Raw genomic sequence first — 25,527 nt, 5'->3', positions numbered from 1 at the left:
AGGCCAGCCTCAGCAGCTTGGTGAGACCCTGTTTTAAAACAGAAAATGAAAGGCCGGGCGTGGTGGCGCACGTTTGTAATCCCAGCGCTTGGGAGGCTGAGACAAGAGGATCGCGCAGGTTCAAAGCCAGCTTCAGCTACTTAGTGAGGCTCTCAGCAATTTAGTGAGACCCTGGTTCCAAATAAAGTTCAAATAGGTCTGGGAGTATAGCCCAGAGGTAGAAAAGCCCCTGGGTTCCACCCTCAGTACCATAAAAAAAAAAAAAAAAAGAAAGAAAGAAAGAAAGAAAGAAAGAAAGAAAGAAAGAAAAATTCAGACTGGGGGTGTAGCTCAAAGGTAGAATACCTTTGGGTTCAGGCCCCAGTCCTCCCCCCCCCCCACCAGAAAAAGAAATGGGGAGTGGCTGCCATTTGCCTTTTCCTGCTTGGGCATGGAGAGATTTGATTTTCCATGTAAGGCTGTGAACTTGTGTTGGGGAAGTCAAGAACTTGCCTGAGAATCCTTTCTTGCTCATCTTGGTGTTGAAGGAAGGCAGTTTTTCATTCCGGGTCCCTCTGGAAGTAACAGCATCTGTTTTCGATGAAGACTTTGCCCCTGATATTTGGAAGCCGAGTTTCGTGGTGGAAGAGCGTGGCTTTGGACTCTGGCTCGCCTACCTCGTTGACCGTCTTAATTACAAGACCCAGTAAATCACTCTTGTCCCTGATTCTTAGTTTCCACACTTGGAAAAGGGGCTTGTCTCTGTCTCTGGTGGGCTGGGGGACAATTGAAATAACCACTCCACACTCAGCCAGGCCCTATTTCTAATCCTCTTTCCATCCCATAATAGTTCTTAGACATTTCTCTCAGAAGAGGCTTCTACTTTCTACCCTCTAACAGGCCTGGCTCCCAGCCCTCCTCTAGCTGGAGTCTGTATCCAGTGAATTCTAATTAACGTGACTTTAGAAAGTTCTGTGTCCCCTGAATTCTAATGAGTGTGGCAGCCACAGAGTTAAGACTCCTCTTAAACCAGCTCTGTAGAGTGGGAGACTCAACTCAAGATTCTGGGGAGTCCTTTACCAGGTACTTTTCCTTGTCTTCCCGGAGGAAGTACACTTTTATATTTCCTTTAAACATTTTGCCTGCTTTGACCTTTATCATCCGACTGTGAAACAAATTTGAAAGCTGGGGCTGGTGTTGACCTGACCTTAGGAAGGGAGGTGCTAGAGAAGGTCTGACTTCCCCCACGAGCCTCAGGGAAAGACGAGCCTGTACCTGTGGACCTGGACTTGGGATAAGAAAAGTGTTGACCTGCTGTACTGCACACAAAGTGGGGAAGGCCCTGCTGAGGTTACAGGGATTTTATTTGTGGGGCTTTGCCGCAGGATTCGGGGGCCCATGTCCTTTGCCTCCAGCTCCTGCTAAACTATCCCCCTTGAGCTGGGCGTGATGGTGCACAACTGTAATCCCAGCACTTGGGAGGCTGAAACAAGAGGATTGCGGGTTTGAGGCCAGCCTTTGCAGTTTAGGGAGAGCCTTACAACCTAGCAAGACCCTGTTTCAAAATAAAAAAGGCTGGGAGTGTAGCTCAAAGGTAGATGTGCCTGGATTCAATCCCCAGCATGATACACATGCATAAAGTAAGTAAGTAAGTAAATAAATAAATAAATAACGGGCTGAGGGTATGCTCAGAGACAAACTACTCCTGGATTCAATCCCTAGTACAAAACAAACAAAACATATACATATATACTTGTGTATATATATTCATGTATATATTATGACAAGTACATAGCATTTATGTTATATTAATATTAACTATAAGTAATCTAGAAATGATCTAAAATATACAGGAGGTAGGTGTAGGTTATGTTCAAATACCCCCCCCCACCCTTTTTGGCAATGCTGGGAATTAAACCGAGAGGCATTCTACCTCTGAGCTATACCTCCAGCCCTATTTTATTTTTTATTTTGAAACAGGTTGCCAGGCGTGGTAGCTCATGCTTGTAATCCCAGTACTTGGGAGGCCGAGACAGAAGGATCCCAGGTTCAAAACCAGCCACAGCAATTTAGCTGAGGCTCTCAGCCACTAAGTGAGATTCTGTTTCCAAATAAGAAATAAAATTGGGCTGGGAGTATAGTTTGGAGGTAGAATGCCTCTGGGTTCAATCCCCAGTACCAAAAAAAAAATAAATAAATAAATAAAATAACAAGGTTTTACTGAGTTGCCAAGGATCTTAAGTTTCTGAGCCTGTTCTAAAACCTGTGATCCTTGTCTCAGCCTTCCAAGTACTGGGCTTACAGGCATGTGCCACTGTGCCTGGCAAACATTATATATATAAATATATTTTTTCATTCATTGGTGCTCGGATTAAACTGAGGACTAGGTACATCCCTAGTCCTTTTTATCTTTTAATTTTGAAACAGGGTCTCTCCAAGTTGCTTAGGCTAGCGCTCAGTTGCTGAGACGGGCCTTGAATCTGTGATCCTCCGGTCAGGCCTCCCAAGTACTGGAATTACAGGTATGTGCCACCACATCCAGCTTAATAGAGTACTTAATAACGTACTTCTTATGAATTCTATTTAAGCTGTGGATTCCTTCAATTGTTTTAGAATTAACTTTAGATGAAAACGGAAAGAGAGCCTTACTTACTCCTCTACCCATCCCACAGTCACAGTTTCTTGTCTTTATTTTGCTTAGAGCCCCAAGAAAACCACAGGTGTAGTTTTATGTTTCCTAGATAAGGCTGTTGGGTCACATCAAAGAAAGTTAAATGTTGTGAGCCCTGCCCCCAGGTAGCCTTTAAGGATTACTCATGAATTTGTTTTTTTTTTATATATAACAACTATAACTTCCAGAGTTAATAACTTCCACCCAGGACCCCAGAGTATTATGACTCAGGGCGGGCGGGGCAGCTGCTTACCTTCCCCCAGCCAGAGGAAATTCACAAGATACACTTGTGCTCCCCCCACCCCGGGGGGGGGCAGCTGTTGAGACTGGGGGAAGGCCTCGGAAAGGATATGGTTAAATGCTGGGCTTCTTAACGTCCTCAGTCCTGGCTCTGACCGACTTTGGCTGATTTTGTCATTGCGAGGAAGCCCCGTTGAAAACATTTCTCTGGTGGCCGGGTAGTGCGGGAGGAGGGGAGGGCCCCGGGCCGGCTGTGTGGTGTGCTCTGGGGTGTGGGCTGGCTGCCACCCTCACGGAGCGCACGTAGCCCTGTCGCTCAGCCTGCACCCAGCTGGCGCACAGCCAGGACTCCACGGGAAGGGCGGCTTTCCCAAACCCAAACAGCCTGTATTGATACGTCCACCGTGCCTGGCCTGTTTACTCTGCTTAATTGCCGGCTCTGGCAGAGTCCCCTCCAAGGGCAGGCAGAAAGGAATTGATACCGGTCTCCAAGTGCCTGCTATCCCAGAGTGAGGTGGCTTTTGGGGGGGGGGGGAAGTGGGGGGACGATCCACTCAGAAGTTCTTGCATGAAGTACAGGACCCCTGGAATGCAAGCTTTTATTTATTTATTTTTTTGTTTTGCAGAACTGGGGATGGAACCCAGGGGCATTCTACCTTCGAGCTACACCCCCAGCCCTGTATTTTTATTCTTTATTTTGAAACAGGGTCTCACCAAGTTGCAAAGAGCCTCACTAAATAGCTGAGGGTGGTGGGGAACCTGCTATCCTCCTGTCTCAGCCTTCTAAGTACTGGGATTCAAGCATGCACCACCATGTCTGGTTCTTTAATTTAATTTTGAAACAGGGTCTTGCTAGGTTGAGAAGAGTCTGACTACTTGCTGAGGCTGCCCTCAAATCTGCGACCCTCCTGTCCCAGCCTCCCTGAGGACAGGTTTTAAAGGGAAGATGGTAGATTCTTTGCCCTTTGTTCTTGCCTGACCAGGAAGGGCAGGCAGACCCTCTTCACCAAAGCACCTAAGAGTTGATTATAACTGTTTTTCATTTGCAGAAGTGCTAAAGTTCCTACATTATTACACAATTGAAGTGTAAGGGCATGAGATCACTGTTCCGTGTTGGAAGATAAGGTTAATGTGTAGCAGTGTTCTGGGTATATAGGGTCAGAGGATGGACTTACTCTTTATTATTATTATTATTATTATTATTATTATTATTATTATTTTGTGTTTGGAGGGATTGGACCCAGGGACAGTCTACCCTTAAGTTACATCCCCAGCCCTTTTTATCTTTTATCTTTTATTTTTATTTATTTTTTTTCTTTTGGTGGTACTGGGGTTCCTAGAAACCCTTCCACCTCAGGGCTACACTCCCAGACATATTTTTAAAATTTTTTTTTTATTTGGGAACAGGGTCTCTTAAGCCAGTGAGGCTGGCTTTGAATCTGCGCAATCCTCCTGTCTCCGCCTCCCGAGCGCGGGGATTACAAGCGTGCACCACCAGGCCCGGCTTTATCTTTTATTTTGAGACAGGTCTCACTGAGTCTCTGAGTTTGGCCTTGATCCTCATGTTCCAGTGTCCCATGCCCAGCTGGAATTATTTTTAGCATGCGTTTAGGGCAAACAAAGAAGGCAGAAATAGTTTTCATTGTGGAAGTAGAATAGTAAAATATATTTTCTTGAATAATTTGGGGTTTATTGAAAGAACTACTAACTTGACAGATAGTTGACTGTCTGGGATTCTGAACCATTCGCTCTGTCTGGCCAGATACTGAAACTTTGGGAAGGGGAATATAATGGCTGGATTAAGCGCATGGTGTCACCCCGCCCAGAAGCAGATTTCCTATTCCCTCCTATTTTGTTTCATCAATCTGTAAGAGAGGCATTCAATGGAAAGAAACCGCTAGGCTTGACCTTAACCGACAAGGTAGATAACAAGCAAGATGCCAAGGTAACTAATGGCAGTTTGAAGGGTTCCTATCCTTTTCTGTAAAATGCTTACATTAAGCCGGACGTGGTGGCGCACGCTTGTAATCCCAGCATTCGGGAGGCTGAGACCTGAGGATCGCGGTTCGCGGACAGCCTCAGCTACTTAGTGAGGCCCTCTGCAACCCAGTGAGACCCTGTTTCAAAATAAAGAATAAAAAATAGGACTGAGGGGTGTGCTCAAAGGTAGAATGCCCCTGGGTTCCACCCCAGGACCTCAAAAAAAAGAAAAAAAAAGCTTACATTATCTACAGCTCGCTTCTGTATCCCAGCCCAGGAGTAGTTAGAACGTGTGTTCACAAATAATAAACCGCACTTAATGCTTATAAGTAAGTGCGCTTCACCGTCACCTTGAACTCTTGCTTTGTTGTTCAACTTCACACAATTGACAGGACCAACTAGCAGCAGGTATGAACTTTGTGTTGGTGACATTTTCTTTTTTTTTTTTTTCAGTTTTGGGCCTTGAACCCAGGGGCATTTATGTATGTATGTATGTATGTATGTATGTATGTATGTATTTATTTGTACTGGGGATAGAACCCAGGGTTATTCTACCTCCGAGCTATACCCCCAGCCTGATTTTATTCTTTTATTTTGAAGCAGGGCCTCTCTAAGTTACAGAGGGCCTCACTACATAGCTGAGGCTGGCCACGAACCTATAATTCTGTCTCAGTTTCCTAAGTTCTGGAATTATAAGCATTCAGCACAACATCCGACCTCTTTTTTTGGGGTACTTTGCCTCTGAGCTATACCCCATATACAAGGTCTCTCTGAGTTGATGAGGGTCTCATTACTTGCTGAGGCGTCTTTGAACCTGCGATCCTCCTGTCTGTCTCAGCCTCCCGAGTACTGGGATTATAGGCGTGCACCACTATATCTGGCTTATATTTTTTATTTTGAAACAGGGTTACTGTAGGTTGCTGAGGCCTGACTGGAGCCTCGGATCTTCGATCTTCCTGTCCAGCCTCCCAAGTACTGGGATTGTAGGTGTGTCATGGTTGGGAACATTTTCTTGAACCATGGAGAAAGATCTGCATAATTGATATCATCTCATGAAGAGGCTTTGTGACCATTTTATTATAGAAATTTAATCCCTAAGTGATAACAGTGGATCCCATGAGGGCCCTTGAAGATCACAAACCCTTAAACAAGCGGGCAACAAAGGCTAAGGCAGCTATTGCAATTAGTTTTTCTTGCCATCTGGGTTTATTTTGCACAAGTTTTTTTTTTTTTTTTTTTTTTTGCATTATTTTACTCTTTGTCAGCACCAGCTGGAAAATAAGATAATTTGGCATTTCGCCTTAATGTGTCTTTAATATTTTTTTAAACAGAACCTGCTGGTCATGGTGGTGCACACCCTTAATCCCAGTACTTAGGAGGCTGAGATAAGAAGAATGCAGGTTTGAGGCCAGCCTCAGCAATTTAGCAAGACCCTGTTTCAAAATTAAAAAAAAAAAAAAAATTAAAAGGGTTAGGGGTGCAGAGTGGAGGTAAAATACCCCTGGTTTCCATCCCCAGTTGCAAAACCAAAAACAAAACTTGCAAAGACTGGTGCATCTTTTTTCTTTTTTTCTTTTCTTCTTCACTGGCCTTTCCTGTGGGATGTCTACACATAGCAGTTTAGATACTTAAAGGTTTTTTAGTTTTATGTTTCTTTTTTTTTTAAATGGGAGCCTTTCCATTTTAAAGCTGCCACTAGCACCTAAGGCACCTCTGTTCCAGTCACTAACCTCGCCTCTGCCTCCGTGAATTACCAGTGGGAGCCCTATCTCAGCAGGTGCCTTTGCAAACACAGGGCATAAGGCATACAACCAGGGGCGGCCTGGCTCACAGGCCACATTCAATATGTGCCCTACAATACCTGCTGAACACAGGTCACCCAGGAAAATTTCCCTGAAAGTGTAGCCTTCAGCTCTTCTCCCCACAGAAGATTGAAAACACTGGCAAGTTTGTCACTAGGCTGTTGCCACCTGAATATAAACGAGACTTTTGTTTGGATAGAAAACTTCAGCGATTTCTTTCTCCACCAGAAGCAGTTGTTTGGCTGTATTTCCAGGCTAAAGAAAGTGTGTGTTCTTGTTGATTTCTCCGCAACTCTTTTTCTTTTTTATTTGGAGACAGGATCTCGATAAATTGGCCAATCTGGTCTTGAATTTGTGATCTTCCTGTCTCTGTCTCCTGTGTAGCTAGGATCACAGGCATACACCATGGTGCCGAGCAAACTTATACTCTTCTTGACAAATATTAAACGGTGAATTTTCTTTTATTGAAAGTTTTTTAAAGTGAGACCATATTTTATTTTGCTGAGTTGAGCTGGGCGTGGTGGCTCACACCTGTAATCCCAGTACTTGGGAGGCTGAGACAGGAGGATCGCAGGCAGCCTCAGCAAGTAGTGAGACTCTTAGCAACCTTGTGAGACTTTGTTTCAAAATAAAAATAAAATAGGGCTTGGGGTAGCTCTGAGGTAGAATGTCCCCAGGTTTAATCCTCATTACCTCTCCCTTCCCCCCAAAATTTGCTTAAGATGCCACTTTACTATAACGTGTTCAAGATTAAGTCATGTTAGTCAATCTGACTCCAAATTCATGAGTAATATAAAACACATTTCCATAAGCTGGGTGCAGTGATACACACCTAAAGTTCCAGTAGTTGGGAGAATGAGATAGGAGGATTGCAGGTTCAAGGCCAGCCTCAGCAACTTAGTGAGGAAGACTCCCAATAAAAAGAGCTGGGAGTGTAGCATAGAGGTAGAAAGCCCCTGGGTTCAATCCCTAGTACCCTCCCCCCAAAATCCATAAAACATATACAGGTTGATTTTTTCTTCATATTTGTGTTTTATGGTTATAGGGCTCCTATCCATGAGGTGGCTGTACCCTTCTCAACTGTGGGTCTTTAAAAGTGGTCATCATTGCCGGGCGTGGTGGCGCACGCTTGTAATCCCCGCACCTGGGAGGCTGAGACAGGAGGATCGCGCAGGTTTGAAGCCAGCCTCAGCTACTTAGTGAGGCTCTCAGCAACCTAGTGAGACCCTGTTTCTAAATTAAAAAATATAAAATAGGTCTGGGAGTGTAGCCCGGAGGTAGAATTCCCCTGGGTTCCACCCCCAGTACCACAAAAAAGAAAAAAGAAAAAAGAAAAAAAAAAAGTGGTCATCATTGCTGAGTGGACAGTCGCACTTGCTGAGGTCAGTATTTTGATGACATATGCCATCAACCTGTAGTAGACTGCTTTCAGGAATATTCTGTTTAGGCCTTGGAATGGGAACCCTGGGATTGATTTTACAATGTTACCTCTGAACTTAACGAAACACCATTTTTTATCAAGTCAGCTCACCAACCGCTCTGACAGAGCTGTTGTTTTTGATGTGTAGGGAGCAAACCTGATACTTGGACCTGGCTCCTATGGTTCCATAGGTCTGTGTACATCTTCAAACAATGCGTGCACGTTTCCTGCCTGAACGCGGGTGTGGAGGTGTCTAGAGCACAGATCTCTGGTCTGGAGCCAGCAGGGAACACCTGGTTCACCCCTCCTTGTTTCCTGTTGGGTGGGGGTGGGCACACCCAGGGGCCAGTGGAGGGGGGCTGGGGATGCACGGGGCGTGTGGATTCATCCGCTCATCCAAGAATGAAACAGTAGGACTGTGCTGGCTGCGTGTGTAACTGTAGGTGACATTAATGTGTTAATAAATTTCTGTCAATTTCAAGTATTAATTCAGCCAGGAAGTTTTAGTCAAGGAAAAGCCTATAATAAACAAGACATCATCCTGATATGTGTCAGTATTACTGCTTGGCATGTTTGTTATATAATCGTTAAAGCAGTCCAGCTCTGTTCTTAAAACAATAAAGCTCTGAAGCATTTTCCTCCATTAGAACACTCCTGATCCCTTCCCGGGCTTGATGAGCTGTAGATAGCAACTCAGTGGACCTGATCACTTTCCGGAGTTTGTTACTGCCCCGTGCACAAATTGGCACCGGCGTGAACGGCTCGTTCTGTGTTACTTGAGGGTTGCTTCTTAGCGCATCCTTTGCCTGGTGGTTTTGGACCCTGTGAAAGACCAGCAGATAGCTGGGAACGTGTCCAAGCCAAGAGCCATCTCCTGTGGCACTTGGCCAGAAAACTCACAGATACAATGGGCCCGTGCAGTTTCAACAGGCCCACTGAGGCTCGCAATGATTTCCTTCCATTGTTCCAGACACGATGCACGTGGCTTCGGGAACCAGGAGAGAGGGTGAATGTTCATTCTGGCCAGAAAAATCAGCTCTTTCTCTCCCTTAAAGCCATCGGATCATTTAGGGGTTTCTCCTATAGTAAGTCCTTTGGAATTGTGCTAGCTCTTTCTCTACAGGTGTTTTACACATGCAGCAATTAATAGAGGATGTATTTTTATGAAGTATCTTTTATTTAATTTTACTGGTACTGGGGATTGAACCCGGGGGAATTCTACCTCCATAAGCTATAGTCCTAGCACCCCCCCCCCTTTTTTTTTTGAAACAAAGTCTTGCTAAGTTGCTAGGGCTGGCCTCGACCCTGCAATCCTTTTTCCTAGCCTTCTAAGTACTGGGATTATAGGTGTGTTCAACCATATTTGGCTCTTTATTATTTTTTTTTAATTTTATCCTAAGCTGAGTTCTGAGGTAACTAAGCACTTCATAATGCTCTGAAGAACTCTCTTGCTTTTCTTGGGATTGGTGCTTAGATCAAGTCTTAACTTTTTTTCGACTTTGGAGGCTTTGTAACCCATGCCCTTTGCTCTTCTTTATAGGAAATAAACTGAGCCTGGGATCATGCAATTAGTTGCAGAGTGAACTAGATATCAAGCATTCAGGCTGCTGACGTTCTCCTTGAAGTAGAACTACTGATACAAAATTGTAGCCAGGTATGGTAGCACAGGCCTGTAATCTTAATACTTGGGAGGTGTAAAAGGAAGGATCACCGATTTGAGGCCAGCCTTAATAACCCTTGACAACTTAACGAGACCCTATTTGAAAATGAAAAATAAAATCGGTCTGAGAGTATAGCTCAGAGGTAGAATGCCCCTGGTTCAACTTCCAGTACCAGAAAAAAACAGAAAAACAAAACACAACAAAACAAAAACGATGTAAGATCATAGCAATGGTGGGGTACATTTTCTTTGCAGAGCTACATAAATGCGTGTGTCTGGGTGGATGGGCCCGAGATAATAAGGAATCTAGCCGGTACTTGTTTGTGGCCCAAGCAATTTTCATTATTGGCTCAGTGGTGGCTCTTATCCTAATAGTTTGCTTCCAGGAATAGGTAATTCCCTACTCATTATGGGTGACTCCATTCACCACTTCCCCTCCAACCAGGCCTGTCATTTCTGTTTACTCCCCATCTCCTTTCCCTAAGCCGTCTTTGGTTGATGGTTTCATCGTTTGGGAAATCTTCATTGCAGTCGCCTCTCAAAATCTCACCTTTGGAAAAATGTTCAAGATGACAGTCTAACTTCAGCTCGGAGGATGACATTGTATTGACATTTCTAAGGTTCAGAGGCAGAATATGGGGACTGCTCGCAGCGTGAGGATGAGAGATATGGGACTTCATGGTCATACTTCATACTTCATACTTCATGTATGAGAGATATGGGACTTCACGGCCACTGTAAAGTCAGTTCACCATTCAGCCTCGTTATTCTAGTGTGCATGTGTGAGATGCCTGGGTCCACGTATGCAGGCTCCTGTGGGTGGTGACCTGGCGGCTGCGTTGAAGCTGATTCACTGAATTGTTAGTGCATTAGTTTGGGGCACTAATTGGTTGTTTTACCAAGGAAGCAACCCTGCCATTTATCAGCGAGTACTATGACCTGGATCCCACATATATGTTTAAAGATAGTTTTTTGTTTTGTTTTGTTTTGTTTTGTTTTGCGGTACTAGGGATGGAACCTAGGGGCATTCTACCACTGAGCTGTACCCCCAGCCCTATTTTTTTACTCTTTAATTTGAAACAGTGTCTCACCGAGTTGCAAAGAGCCTCAATAAGTAGCCGAGGCTGTCTGTGAAAGGTGATACTCCTCTTTCAGCCTCCCAGATGCTGGGATTACAAGCGTGTGCTACCACACCCAGCTTGAAGATAGTTTCTTTTTTAATGGCAGAGCTGTCAATCTAAGTGAAATTTAAACTTACACTTTAGAAAAAGAGCCATTCACTCATTTGTTGATTTATTGATCTTTTTATTTTTATTTTTTGTGTTACTGGAGATTGAACCAGGGACATTTTACCTTCATACTACACCCCCAGCCCTTTTTATTTTTATTTGGAAACAGGGTGTCGCTAAGTTGTTGAGAGCCTCACTAAGTTGCTGAGGCTGGCTTTGAACCTGCGATCTTCCTGTCTCGGCCTCTCAAGTAATGAGATCACTGGGATCTGCCACCATCCCAGCTTTATTTATCAAATTTTAAGTGAACACTTTCTATAGGTCAGGTACTGTCCTTGGTGCTAAGATTATATTGTTGAACAAGGAAAAAGTTCTCTGTCCTCTTTTTCTGTTACCGGTTCTAATAACTTTCCTGCATATTTCAAATGTAAAAAATATTTAAAATCCCAATGTTTGAGAGGCTGAGATAGGAGGCTCACCCTTTAGAGGACCAGCCTCAGCAACATAGCGAGACCTTTGGCAATCAAATGAGACCCTGTTTCAAAACAAAACAAAAAAAATTTAACGGATTGAAGGTGTAGCTTGGAGGTAGAACCCCTGGTATTCTTCCACAAAAATAATTAATAAATAAATATAAAATAAAAAACATTAAAAAATATAGCGGTATCCTGTAAAGCAAAGACTTTTTGTACTTTGCCATTTTACTATCTTCTGCTATAATTTCTCCATGAAAAAATTAGGTGTGTTACCCTTTAACAGTAACTCTCAAGTAGTAATTTTTAGTAAGATTTTCAAAATGCCTTTCTGCTTTATTCTCCCATCTGTAGATACAGGTAGCACTTAGGCAAAGGAAGAGACCTCCAGATTATCATTTGACTTTGTAATTATCACATAGGAAGAAGCGAGCAGTGCAAGCAGCTAGATATGTGTGTAGCTTCTTCCCTGTGTGGTTTCTGCTAACAAGCTAAAGGTAGCTTCCTTCTGACCCTTCTCTCTTCCTTCTGGCCCAAGTGTTTTATTGCGTGCACCTGACTTTTGCATTGGGTTTGTCTCTTTGTAAACAAAACAGCATGATTTTGTCATCCGGGACACTCACTAAATGGGATCTTGGCACCTAGTGATTATGACTGTGCGAATCTAGGATGGGAACCCAGAGCACGCTGTCTCAGTAGGAGTATTAAAGAAAGCAGGCATCTGAATGATAACATCGATGGGTTAGTTTAAGACCGTCTGAAGTGTTCTAGAACTGTGGGAATATTGTTTAACTATTTCATATTGGCATGACCTGACTGTTAATCTTACATGCAGAAGATTAATATACGTTAATCTTTTTTTGGGGGGGGGACTAGGGATTGAATTTAGGGGCATTCTACCTCTGACCTCCAGTCCCAGTCCTTTTTATTTTTTATTTTGAAATGGGATCTTCTAAGTTGCTGAGGCTGGCCTCATACCTGAGATCCTCCTGTGTCAGCCTCTCAAAGTACTAGGATCACTTGTCTCCCAAGTGCTGAGATTACAGGCGCATGCCACCACTCCTGTCGGTTTACATTGATCTTATGTTTATAACATGAATTTATATACTACTGTACATGCAATGAAGAAGCCAGCAGCCACCAATAAATGTCACCTAGTGCCCGAGGAGACTGTTAATTGTCTGTTGACCAGTAGGAAGAGAAGATTCTCTCAGCGCTGTTAACCATTGTTCCTGGGATTTCTCCGTAGGCAATGGTGGCTTGCTATCCAGGAAACGGAACAGGTTATGTTCGCCACGTGGACAATCCCAATGGTGACGGCCGCTGTATCACCTGCATCTACTATCTGAACAAGAACTGGGATGCCAAGGTACTTGGGAATAATAGAAGTGCATTTGGGGTTACATGGGTGCAGAGAAAGTGGGCTGAGAGTTCAGAAGAAAAAAAAAAAAAAAGACCGCTTCACTTCCAATTAGAAAACGAACCCAAATATTTATGGGAGAATACTGAGTTTCTAAGAGCCCTCTCTCCCAGGGAGAACTCTTCTCTGTTTCTGTTTTATGTTTTTCTTTCCCCTCACTTACAGAATTAGTACTAAAGTACTGATGAGATAAAAATAATGGCTAGGAAGTGAATTTTGTAGAGGGGGGTAGGTAGATGTGTGTGGGGTGGTTGGTGGAGATAATTTAACATTGGGATCACAAATCAATGTTTGTAGCCTAAAGCAGAGTTGACATAACTGTCAATGCAGAATAAGACACACCCTTTCCCTTTCAGCAGCAACACTGAGAGAATTCCACAAAAATAGAATTGTAGGACATACAGCCATCCCCAAGAGACATTTCCCACACAGGCCTCTTTCTCGGGGCGATGGGCTATGGCTTGCGAACACTGAAGGTTCTGTGGCTTATTTTTATATATTGGGCTATCCAGATAGATCGAGATATGAAGTCTGGTTCCACGCTTATAAACATTTGGCTGATCTTCGTATGCTCTCTGAAAGTTAAGAATGATTTAGGAGTCTGGGAAGTCAGAGAACTTTTCCAGCTTATTTGGCTTTTGAACCTTCTGCGTCTCCATTTCCTGTTATTAGGGCCTGTCATAAAGCAATGATATTTTATCCGGGGGTCAGAAAATGAAACCTGGGAAGCCCGTGAAAAGATTTATCTCTTTTCCCTATTCTTGTGTTTGTCTTGGTGTTAGGGATTGAATCCAGGGGCGTTCTACCTCTGAGCTACAACCCCAGCCTTTTTTTTTTTTTTTACTTTGAAACACTAAGTTTCTGAGGCTGACCTATCTATCCCTAGTTGTTAACTTGACTGGAATACATTTGATAGTTCTCTTGCAAAATTGCTATTATGGGTAAAGTTATCCTATCAATAATAGTAAACAGCAAAATATAAAATCAACAAATATTGGAGTTTCTGCTAGTGTTAGACGTTGTGCTGTGGGAGAACACTGATGCGTCAGGCCTGAATTCCACGCACAATGTGGCGATTTCAGTAGGACAGATTGGGTATATACGTAAAAAAGAGAAAAAGCAGTTCAAGAGAATGAAATATGTCATAAAAGTTACAGATAAAGTGGTCTGAGAATTCAGAAAAAAAAAAAAAGAACATGTAGCTGGGCATGGTAGCTTATGCTTGTAATCTCAGTACTTGGGAGGCTGAGATAGAAAAAAATCACAGGTTCAAGGCCAACCTCAACAACTTAGTGATACCTCAGCAATTTAGCAAGATCCTGTTTCAAGATAAAATAGGGCTGGTGATGTGTCTTAGAGATAGAAAGCCCCTGGGTTTGACGCCCAGTACTAAAGGTAGAGAAAAAAAAAGAAAGAAAAAAAATAGCATGTAATGTTCAACTAAAAGGATCAGATAGGAATGAGGGGCATTCAGAAGAAAGTTATAAAGTCTAACTGAAGAGGAAGTTTCTTGTGACAAATATCTTAGGAAGCTGTTAATATTAGACAGGATTGTTTGAAATTGCTAGGTTTTTTTGTTTGTTTTTTCTTGTAAGTCAAAAACAGATATTGGCAGTTATGGGGGTTGGAACGCTTCGTTTGGTATGAGGTGAATAAGATATCTCTAGTTGTGTTTATAATCAAATTTAATGTAAGGTATGAGACCAAAGTAAAGATTTAAGGGTACCCCGTACTTGGAGTAGAAGTTAGAGGGTGGCATGATTTCCAGATGGAGCTAAAAGAAGCGTCGTTGATAAACTGCATGAGGTTAGAAAATAATCTCTCTTCTCTGTGGTCCTCAGCTCCACGGCGGGGTCCTGCGGATATTTCCAGAAGGGAAGTCATTCATAGCAGATGTGGAGCCCATTTTTGACAGACTCCTATTCTTCTGGTCTGATCGCAGGAACCCACATGAAGTCCAGCCTTCCTACGCAACCAGGTAATGACCAGAGCCATGTGTCCTCTTTGGAAGCTTGTGTAAGCCAGTCCCCAGAGAACTCTCTCCTGCCCTGTGCCTACTACAGGGGGCTGACCGTGCCCTGAGGCTGGGCGGTGAGCCTGTTTGGAGTGATAACAAGTAGAAACTTTGGATTCTTTTTATACAAATCAAGCTGATTGCAGTGGAAAATGCCTATAATCCCAGTGACTCAGCAACTTGGGAAACTAACAAAGACCAAAAAGATCAAAAGTTTGAGACCACCCGGGAAATTTAGCCAGACTTTGTCTCAAAATAAAAAATGAAGAAAAAGGGGATCTGGGGATGTAGCTCAGTGGTAGAGTGCCCCTGGGTTCAATCTCTGGTATTGCAAACAACAACAAATTATAGTTTGAAATAACTATTAACAAACTCTTTTCTGTTAGCTGAGTATATTGAATTCCAGATTTCTTAGTGTTTCTGTCTTCTCTCATTTCTTCCTCTTCTTTTTAAAAATCTGAGGTTAGCCAGGTGTGGTGGCACATGCTTGTAATCCTAGTACCTGGGAGGCTGAGACAGGAGATCGCAGGTTTGAAGCCAGCTTTGGCAACTTACCAAGGTTCTCAGCAACCTAGTGAGATCCTGTTTCCAAATAAATAAAATGGGGCTAGGGGTGTAGCTCAGAAGTAGTGTGCCTCTGCGTTCAAGCCTTCATACCAAAAAAGAAGAAGGAGAAGGAGAAGAAGAAGGAGAAGGAGGAGGAGGAGGAGGAAGAGGAGGAGGAGAAGAAGGAAGAAGGAGGAGAAGGCGAAGAAGAAAAAGAGAAGAAGGAGGAGGAGGAGGAGGAGGAGGAGGAGGAGGAGGAGGAGGAGGAGGAGGAGGAGAAGACGACGACCAAAGTTAGCTGGGCATGGTGACATATGCTTATAATTCTAGTACTTGGTTGGGAGGCTGAGACAGGAGGACTGTTCAAAGAAAACTTCAGGAACTTAGTAAGACTCTGTTTCAAAAAAAAAGGGGGGGGGACTGGGGATGTAGCTCGTAGGTAGAATGCATCTAATGTTGAACTATCTGTAGGGAATATTGGCTATCACACATCAGGGATTCTCTCTAGTTATTATAGAGAAGCTTACAAGTTGCTAGTTGCAAGCAGAGAGAAAAATCTTGAGTAAAGAAAGAGCACATTGTTTGACTTCTTTTTTTATTTCATCCTTAACCTAAAATTGGCTTGCTGGGCTGGCTCTATTAATATCTCATTCATATCTCAGTAATTAGAATTTTTTAAATATCTTTTTTTTTTGTAGTAGATAGGAGTGAGGAATTTCAGAGTACCTGAGCACCTTGATATTGTTTAGTCTTAGTCTAGGAATTCTGTGGCCAGTGCTGCACCTCAGGCAGTATCAGAGTGACTGGCGTGCAGGTTTACTGTGGCAGCAGCTGAGGGTGGGTGGGAAGTTTTGGAAGGATGAGTACTAAACCTTAGCAAGCCTAATCCACTGAAAATCTCATGTCCTCACCCTCTGGACATCACCCACCTGAGCCTTAGAGTTACACATTAAATGTCAGACAGACTGTGCCCTAGATGAACAGGAAACCAGTTCTACCACTGAATTCTGCTGGTGGCTTGTTTAATGGGGTGTACTAATTGGACCCTCTTTTGTGGCTATTTCCCAGTCCTACAATGTCTGACTTCATGGGAAAACATTAGCAAATGCTGGTGAGAGTCTTTAAAAAAAAATGAAGTGCTATAGAAATTGCTGTGGCTAATAATAATTATAAAAGGAAACTTAAAATAAAAAGCATGAAATGGCTCCTATTACGGTCTATCCCATGGATAGGATAAAGCAAATTAATTGGAATGGCAGTAGAAAGCTGGAGGGCGTCATTATTCAATTGTATCTTTGCCTCAGTGTCTAAAACTCAAGAAAGCAAGCCAAGAGCTTTTATGTCCTGTGATTCAAATAAGTTATTCTTCAAGGTTTCATTCAGATGTTGCCTCCTTTTTTCTGTTCTCTCCCCACCAGCTTGAGGCCCGCAGTCTTTAGCAGGATGGCTCCTTTCCAGTCTTTTCTGTATAGGTCACAGCCTCTTTCTGCTTTACCTACTTGGTCACCTGTCTTTCCTGCTAGAGCCTGAGATCCTTGGGGAAGGGCAAGATCTGTTGACAGGATCATCTCCTAGAGTTCCTTAGTGTGTGGGGTTGTTATTATTATTGTTGCTTTTTTTGGTGTAGGGGATTAAGCTCAGGACCTCACACATGGTAAGCAAGCACTGAACTACTCTCTCCATCCCTGAGGCAGGGTCTCACTGAATTGACCAGACAGGCCTCTAAACTTGTGGTCCTCCTGCCTCAGCCTCCTGAGTAGCTGGTTTGACGCATGTGCACCACCTTCCTTATATGTTTGATTAGAACATTTAAACTGGATTAAAACTAGAATATTAATTTTAAATTAAAATTGGAGTGGACTTATAATAATCAGTAAAACTTTAAATGTTGCTTTTACAAGTGACTTTAATGTGAACTCTAGAGTAAGCTTGTGTTTTTGGTGTCAGTCTTTTCTTATACGTGCTTACCTTTCACAGATACGCTATGACCGTTTGGTACTTTGATGCTGAAGAAAGGGCGGAAGCCAAAAAGAAATTCAGGAATTTAACTAGTATGTGTCTGATAATTTTGTTATGATGTTTGATCAAGCCAACCCATGACTTTTATTTAATTGTATATATTTCATAATATACTCCATTTAATTTAAGCTGTAGCTTAGTTCCATATATTGATGGGTCTAATTTGATGGGTCTATATTTTGATGGGTCTGATTCTGAAACTTTGGTCTTAATGCTCTTAGGAAAAATCAGAAAAAAAATTGCAAAAGTCATTCCCAGAGGATGCTCCCTTATTGTGTGATGGTTTATAATGGATAGAAATAATTAACCTTTATCATTCATGTTAACCAATCACATATAATTATTCAATTTAATCGATGATTTTGGCACATTGCAAAGAAAATAGAAGAAACCTCAGCCACAATGGCTAATTTATTTTATCAATATGGGATGGTGACTCTCAGTTTAAAAGCAGGACTCACGTAATATAAATTGAATGTGACTTAACGCCATTCCCGTCCCCTCTGAACCAGCACGGTAGGGCAGCATTTCCCAAATGTGTTATACTTAAGACATTAACCTGCCAGGATGGTTTATGGAAAGGTAAATTTCTGCTCCCTTGTAGCTTTCTCTTGAAGTGGTAGTGCTCACTGCCTTATTAAACTAAGACTCTAAGAGGTCGATGTAGGAAAGAAACGTACGCAGTGTTGTCTAGCTCATGACCCATTTGGATCGTATCCCTATAAAACACACAGAAAAGGATACTTTGTGAAGCTCTATCAAGGCTTGATTTGCTTTATGGGAAGTGTTTACTGGGACTTTTTTGTGTATGACATTTGTGACATAACCTTACCAGATTTGACCCCCCCCCCCCCATCTTCTTGGCTCTGTTACCAACACAGGGAAAACCGAGCCTGCTCTTGCCGAAGACTGATTGTGCTCCGGGGTCTGCTGGCCTCGTTCATCATAGTGATGGTTCCAGAATTCTCTTGAAGAGTTGAGATCCAAAGATGACCTCTTCAGTGACCACGAACCCCCCACCCCTGCAGCTTTCGTCGTTCACGCCCCTGTCCTGTACGTGGTACTTCGTGTTTTCTTGCCAGGACTGCATTGACCCTCAGCAACCGTCTTCACACCCATTTGCTAACTCCAGAATATCTGCAAACATCCTTGCTGGCCAGCCGCTTAACTGGTAGATGTGGTGATGCTGGCTATCAAACGAGAGCCCGGGAGCACAGAAATGAATAATACTTGCACTTTATGAACACTTTCTGATTTGAAAAGAGGAGGTTTGCAAAGAAAAAAAAAAAATTGGTGACAGATGCCGCAGAGAGGCATCATCAGAAGCCTTGACAGCAGGAAGCAGAAATTTATGTCATCTGAACAATTTCCAGATGTTGTTAATCCAGAGCTGTTGGGTTTTTGGAGATTGACTATCACCTAATGACATTATTACCTCTAGAAAGGGCTGCTGTCATAGTGATCAACTTATAAATGTCCCATGGGGTGGACACTCTGTTTTCCTGGTCCTACAATTTGGACTTTTGTTTCAAAATCATGATTTTCTGATTGAAGATGACCCTACCGTTTATTCTTTGCTTTCACTTCTTGCTAGGAGAACCTAATTCCCCAGAGGCCAAAACCAGGCATTTAGCTGTCTTTGTTTGCTTTGTTGGAATTTGAATTTAAATCAAAGGACAAACAACAACAACAGCAACAACAACAAGAACAACAACAGCAACAACAACAACAACAACAACAACAACAACAAACTGCTTGGTAGTTGAGTGTCCGCCTCTGATAATAATGTGGAAAAGGCTAGCTCTACTGACATGTAACGAATATGTGTGCATCATGAGCAATTGGAGAGGGATGATGGGGTAGGAAATGTGGGCGTTTTTTTTTTTTTTCAGTATTCTTTTTTACCCTTCTTTAATAAAATAAAAAAGAATAGGGTATTGTGTTTAAAACAGGAAATGAAAATAAAAATATCTCAATGCTACTTGAGTTCTTCCACGTTGTCTGTCCCTACTAGTCTTTCTTCAGCCAGTTTGACTCTTCAGATTTACTGTGGTTGGCAGTGGGCCAATTTCATGGAATCTGCTAGAAGGTTCTATTACTGTACTTTCTTGTTGCAGTAAGCGGGTTCCACTGCGTGAAGAACTCTGTATTAAGAACCTGTTTTATGCAAGTTACCCTTCCTAGTTTTTAATTCTATATCCATATTTTAAAAGTCCCTTTCATTTCTTGCTTGAAAAAAAAATCCCATGAACATTAAAGAACCAGAATTTTTTTCTTTTGTCATGTACGGATGTATAGACTTTCCAAGAAAGAAGTTTATTTTTTCCTTTTATGGTTTTGGAAAATTTCCAGCTAAGACTTGTCACTTGTTCTCCTAACTGCTCTATTTTGTTTAATCCTAGTACTTACCACCTTCTTAATTTACTTTGTAATTTACTTATTTATTATGTTTATTGTCTTGTATCTTATCTCTGGAGTACAAGCACAACTAAGACAGGGATTTTGTATGTTTTTAAGCAATGCAATAGATTCCCAGCACCTAAAATAGTGCCTGGCACATAGTAAGGGCTCAGTACATACTTGTCAAATAAACTCAGTCTCCTCTGTTAGTATTGTAATCGTTTGGCTCATTTTCTCCATCTCCGGCAGGAAGGGCATGCTAGAATTTTCACGAGAATCTTTCCATCATTGTTGAGTCATCAGTTCAAGCTGAGCATTTTCGAGAGCTTTGATCATACTGTCATTTCATTTCTGTTAATCTATGAATAGGTCATTCATTGATCACTGCAAATCTGAAAATTGAGCAAATATTTCTTTTCTTTCGTATCTTGGGACTGGAGGAGTAACTTCAAGCAGGACAGAGTTGGTTCCTCCTTTGGAACAAGTTTTTAAAACCTGAATAAGAGTCAGCCGGGCGTGGTGGCGCACGCTTGTAATCCCAGCATTCGGGAGGCTGAGACAGGAGGATCACGGTTTGCAACTAGCCTCAGCTACTTAGTGAGGCCCTTCCAAACTCAGTGAGTCTATGTTTGAAAATAAAGAATAAAAACTAGGGCTGGGGTGTAGCTCAGAGGTAGAATGCTTCTGGGTTCCATCCCCGGTGCCGGAAAAAAAAAAAAAAAAAAAAACCTGAATAAGATAAAGAAAGAAGGAAGGTTGTTTATTAGGGAAGTTCATATTCTGTAAAATTGTAACTATGCTTTTTCCATGATTAGGAACGCCATGGAAATGACAAGAAAATGCTATTCTGAAGGTATAGCTTGTAGCTCCAGTCGTGTGTCTTATATTTTTTTATCTTTCACTCTAGTGAGTATTTTGACTTGGCCAGAATATCTGATCGCTTAGATTTTTGCTTATTCCTTGCAGATAACAGCCCAACAAACTAATAAACTATACAGCAAGTCAGCTTTTCATGCATGCTGAGTTTTCATGGTTGAATTTGAGTCCTGCACGAGTAAGCTGGAAAATCCAACTTTAATACTCAGGTCTGCTCTTTGCTCTCCTCCCTGACAGCCCACTTAGGGGAAGACTCAGCCCCACTGGAGGAACATTATTTGGCAAATAATCTAATCAATTTCATTTAGATTCCTGGCAATGAAATGTTAAGAGCCTACCTCACCGTTACATCATCTGTGCAGTGGCGGAGTCCATGGGAGGAGATTAAATTTTGAACCAAAGATCCAATTTCATGGAAAGAAAAAGTCTTACCTAAGTGCATTAAGTAGATCTTTAGTAGAGTAGTTAATACCAATTATATTCTGGGCTGTCTGAATCATGGCGTATTCATTCAGACATGATTTTGTTTTTCATCTCTAAATAACTGTTTTTTTTAGAGTCTAGGTCATCCTAATTTCTCTTGGCCATTCAGTCTTGAAATTTCCTGCGTTGATTCAGAAAGCAATGATGGGAAATGCTATGCCGGGTCAGCAGTTTGTGTGATAAGAATTGACATATCGGGTACTTTCACATTTGACGAACTATGAGGATGAACACAGGGGATATTCTTAGTAAAGTTGTTTTGAATAAAAAGAATATAAACTTGACTTAGCTTCTGTCTTGAATTTTTTTGAATGGCATGAAAAGAATACCAGTCAGTAAGGTGGTTAGCTATCAGAATAGAGTGGGGGAAAAAAACAGTTCTTTTCAAGATGAAGCCAACTACATACAGTTAAACTCTAATGGGCAATATGTGCTAGTTAATATCAAAGACCCAGCTGGGCGTGGTGGTGCACACTTGTAATCCCAGTATTTGGGAGGGTGAAACAGGAGGATTGCAGGTTTGAGGACAGCCTCAGCAGGTAGTGAGACTCATCAACCTAGGGAGACCCTGTTTAAAAATAAAAATAGGACTAGGGGGTATAGCTCAGTGGTAGAATGCCCCTGGGTTCAATCCCCAGTATAAAAAAAAAAAAAAGAAAAAAAGAAAGAAAACGAGAAAGAAAGAAAGAAAGAGAGAGAGAAAATCAAGACCTAGACTTCCAGGTATGGTGTCACACACCTGTAATCCCAGCTACTCAGAAGGCTGAGACAGAATTGCAGGTTTGAGGCCTTCATGCAATAATTCAGTGAAACCCTATTTTATAATAAATAATTTTTAAAAAGGGCTGGGGATGTAACTCAGAGGTAGAACAGCCCTGGCATCAATCTCCAGTAAAACACAAGCATAATAAGTAAGGAACCAAACTAGGCACTGTATCCCCAAATGTGATTTTTAGTATGTTGCTTCTCAACCTGTTGATAGGTCCTTGGAGAGGCTGGATTTACCATGGCTCATCTCCTTCACATCTGCATGGGCGGGGGGGTTAGAGGTGAGAGAGTCATGCTGTACAGACACGGAGAACAATGGGTAGACTGACTCAGCACTCAGAATACCTCGGTGCCGGCGCCTGTGCTACGTGCTCACACGTGTTTATTCTTCGCAGCCACTGCGAGACACTCTTCCTCTTCTACAGCTGAGGAAATGTGCTCAGAACGGTTAGGCAGCTCAGCCAGGGGGACACAGTGACAGAGCATCACACGGGACTGGACTCGAGGCCTCCAGCCCGTCAGGACTGGTTGTCTTTGGTGTCTCCTTCCTGCAGAGCAGATGCTGAACAAAAGAGCAGGGAATGAAGGGGCGGAGAGAAGCAGGACCTTCAGTGCTCACTGATGGATATTTTTACATAATGTTATGGTTACTAGTTAAGGGTGTCCTCCCCAGCGTCTTAAAGGAGTGTGAGCTATTCAGTAACAGTCGCACAATCAGAAAACACCAACACCTTGGTTGTACTTTTTATCTAGACTTTAGCAATGGGATGTTCCCTGCATGCCCCACAGAAGCATGGATGGTCTTTGGATTTCTATCCAACATCGGCCCCTTGGGCTAATGCAGGGCATAGGTTCTATGGGGTGTGCCGTTGAACAACCCTGAAATCCTTCTCTCTGTCTCTAAGCTATCAGCCAAGAGCTGCAGCCAAGATTGACCCTGGTCAGCTAAGAATTGGCTGATAGCCCAGCTGAATACTGACTGTTAAAACCCCAAAACCTGCGCTTAAAAAGTTTAAGCTGATGTGGCCAGTATGGACCAATCCCCTTGCGCCAGACCAACCTTGCTCAGATGTAGCTAGTTCCCCCACCTCTACCCTAACCACCATAAAAGCTTTGTCTAGCTGCTGCTCAAGGCTCTCAGTAAGGATCTGCTGTGTCGGTAAAGTCTGACAGTCTGAGCTTAAGCCCGAATAAAGGCTCTTTGCTTTTGCATACGGTATCGGTTTGGTGGTCTTTGGGGACTTCACGAACTGAGCATAACACCTCACCCTTATATCAGGCTTAAGCAGCCAGACCATTTGGAGCTGGAAACACTGGGGCTTCCTGAGTGCAGTTTGGAGACCTCCCAGCAGACCAAAGCACACTAGGACATTTAGGCAGCGGGCAAGCTGTACCCCTCTCATACCTGTGTTAGAGGCACCCTGTGGGAAGGAAAGGAAGCCCTTCTACTTGGTACACCTGACTTGCCCCATTGGGCTGGGCCAAGCTGAGACATTGGTGGAATTCTGTTGCTGATTGTTCTCTCTCTGGTAAGTAGGTAGAATACTTTGTCACCTCAGAGTGATGCTGGGTGGAGGTTAGCGTTTTTAATTCTTGCCATCTCTTCCTAATTTTTTCTTGGGGGGGTACTGAAGGTTGAACTTAGGGGCATTCTATCTTTGAACACCTCTAGCCTTTTTACTTTTTTTTAAAAACAGGGTCTTGGTAAGTTTCTAAGGGTCTCCCTAAGTAGCTGAGGCTGTCCTCAAACCGTGATCCTCCTGTCTGAGTCTCCCAAGGACTGGGATTACAGGTGTGTACCATGGTGCCTGACTCTACCTAATCTTTTTAAGGCAGTCTGTAGAAGGATGCCTTCTTAATTTCTTAAAAAGACTCAGCTTAAAGGGGCATGGTGGTGCAAGCTTGTAATTCCAGTATTTGGGAGGCTAAGACAGGAGGACCTCAGGTTCTTGGCCAGCCAGAGCTACCTAGTGAGACCCTTTGCAACTTAGTGAGATCCTGTTTCAAAATAAAGAATAAAAAATTGGGCTGGGAGTGTAGCTCAGAGGTATAACGCCCCTGAGTTCAATCCTCAGTTCTGAATCTTGTCCATTTGATTTTTAATAAACTTCACACTTAGGAAAGTTAGCCTGCCTGCCTGCCTGCCTGCCTTCCCCTTCCTTCCTTCCTTCCTTCCTTCCTTCCTTCCTTCCTTCCTTCCTTCCTTCCTTCCTCCTCCTCCTCCTCCTCCTCCTCCTCCTCCTCCTCCTCCTCCTCCTCCTCCTCCTCCTCCTCCTTCTTCTTCTTCTTCTTCTTCTTCTTCTTCTTCTTCTTCTTTCTTCTTCTTCTTCTTGTAGCAGCACTGGGGATTGGACCCAAACGTATTTTACCTCTGAGCTAAACCCCCAGCCCGATTTTACTTCTTATGTGGAAACAGGGCCTCGCTAAGTTGCTGAGGCTGGCTTCAAACCTGCAATCCTTCTGTCTCAGCCTCCCAAGAACTGGGATTACAGTCGTGCACCACCATGCCCAGCTGGGAAGTCAGCTTTTCTAAAAGTACTTGCTTCTTAAAGTTTCCAAGTGCCAAAATTTAACACTCTGCAATTTTTTTGCATGTGTGTGATACTGGGGATTGAATATAGGGGCATTCTACTACTGAGCTACACCCCCAGCCCTTATTTTTTATTTGGAAATAGGCTCTTGTTAAGATGCTGAGAGCCTCACTAAATTCCTGAGGCTGACTTTGAACCTTGGTCCTCCTGTCTCAACCTCCCAAGTGCTCTGATCACAGGTGTGCACCACCGCACCCGGCTTGTGATTCATTTTTTAAAGTCAGAGACAGCTCATAGGATCACTCCTGTGTTTACTGTCAATTTTTTTTTTTTTTTTGGACGGTACTAGGGTTCCTGGAAGCCCTTCTACCTCCGGGCTACACTCCCAGACCTATTTTTACTTTTTTATTTTGGAAACAGGGTCTCCTAAGCCAGCGCGAGCGGCTGGCTTCGAACCTGCGTGATCCTCCTGTCTCTGCCTCCTAAGCGTGGGGATTACAAGCGTGCGCCACCACGCCCGGCTACTGTCAAAATTTTGCAAAGAAATTTAAGAGTACTGGAGTGAAACTATTTTAGGAGAGGACAAATTAAAATTCTATTAATATTTATTTCTAAAATTTATTTTCTTTAAAGTCAAAAACATCTCAGGATGGCTGTTATGTTTTATTATCACAATTTTGCAAATATACTTAGGAGCAGTTATTTTATTTACCTTTTATTATTGAACTCAGAGGCATTCTACCTTCAAGCTGCACCACCAGCCCTATTTATTTTTTATTTTGAAACAGGGTCTCACTAACTTGCTGACAGCCTCACTAAGTTACTGAGGCTGGCTTTGAACCTGCGATTCTAGGTCTTAGCCTCCCAAGTACTAGGATTATAGATGTGTGCCACCAAGCCCAGCATGAGACAAATTATTTTAAAGGAGTAGACAACTTAAAAATTCATTAAAAACTAAGCCAGGTGTGGCGGTGCATGCCTGTAATCTCAGTACATGGAAGGCTGAGACAGGAGGA

The 25,527-nt window shown here is 42.8% G+C and overlaps 1 protein-coding gene across 1 annotated transcript in view; it reads left to right on the top strand.

The window, feature by feature from the left end:
- EGLN3 (egl-9 family hypoxia inducible factor 3) overlaps positions 1–18,366 on the top strand; it is a gene marked incomplete at both ends in the record, with an annotated part of 29,754 nt that extends 11,388 nt beyond the window's left edge. The window contains 4 exons of the mRNA XM_080707131.1: positions 12,704–12,823; positions 14,716–14,852; positions 17,412–17,485; positions 18,335–18,366. Of these exons, the coding sequence (XP_080563257.1) occupies positions 12,704–12,823; positions 14,716–14,852; positions 17,412–17,485; positions 18,335–18,366 (363 nt within the window). The remainder of the gene's footprint in view (positions 1–12,703; positions 12,824–14,715; positions 14,853–17,411; positions 17,486–18,334) is intronic.
- Positions 18,367–25,527: the final 7,161 nt, after the last annotated feature.

The sequence above is a fragment of the Muscardinus avellanarius genome (assembly GCF_963383645.1).
Source record: "Muscardinus avellanarius genome assembly, chromosome: 12".
Taxonomy (NCBI): Eukaryota; Metazoa; Chordata; class Mammalia; order Rodentia; family Gliridae; genus Muscardinus; species Muscardinus avellanarius.
This window is presented reverse-complemented; position numbering and strand designations above follow the sequence as displayed.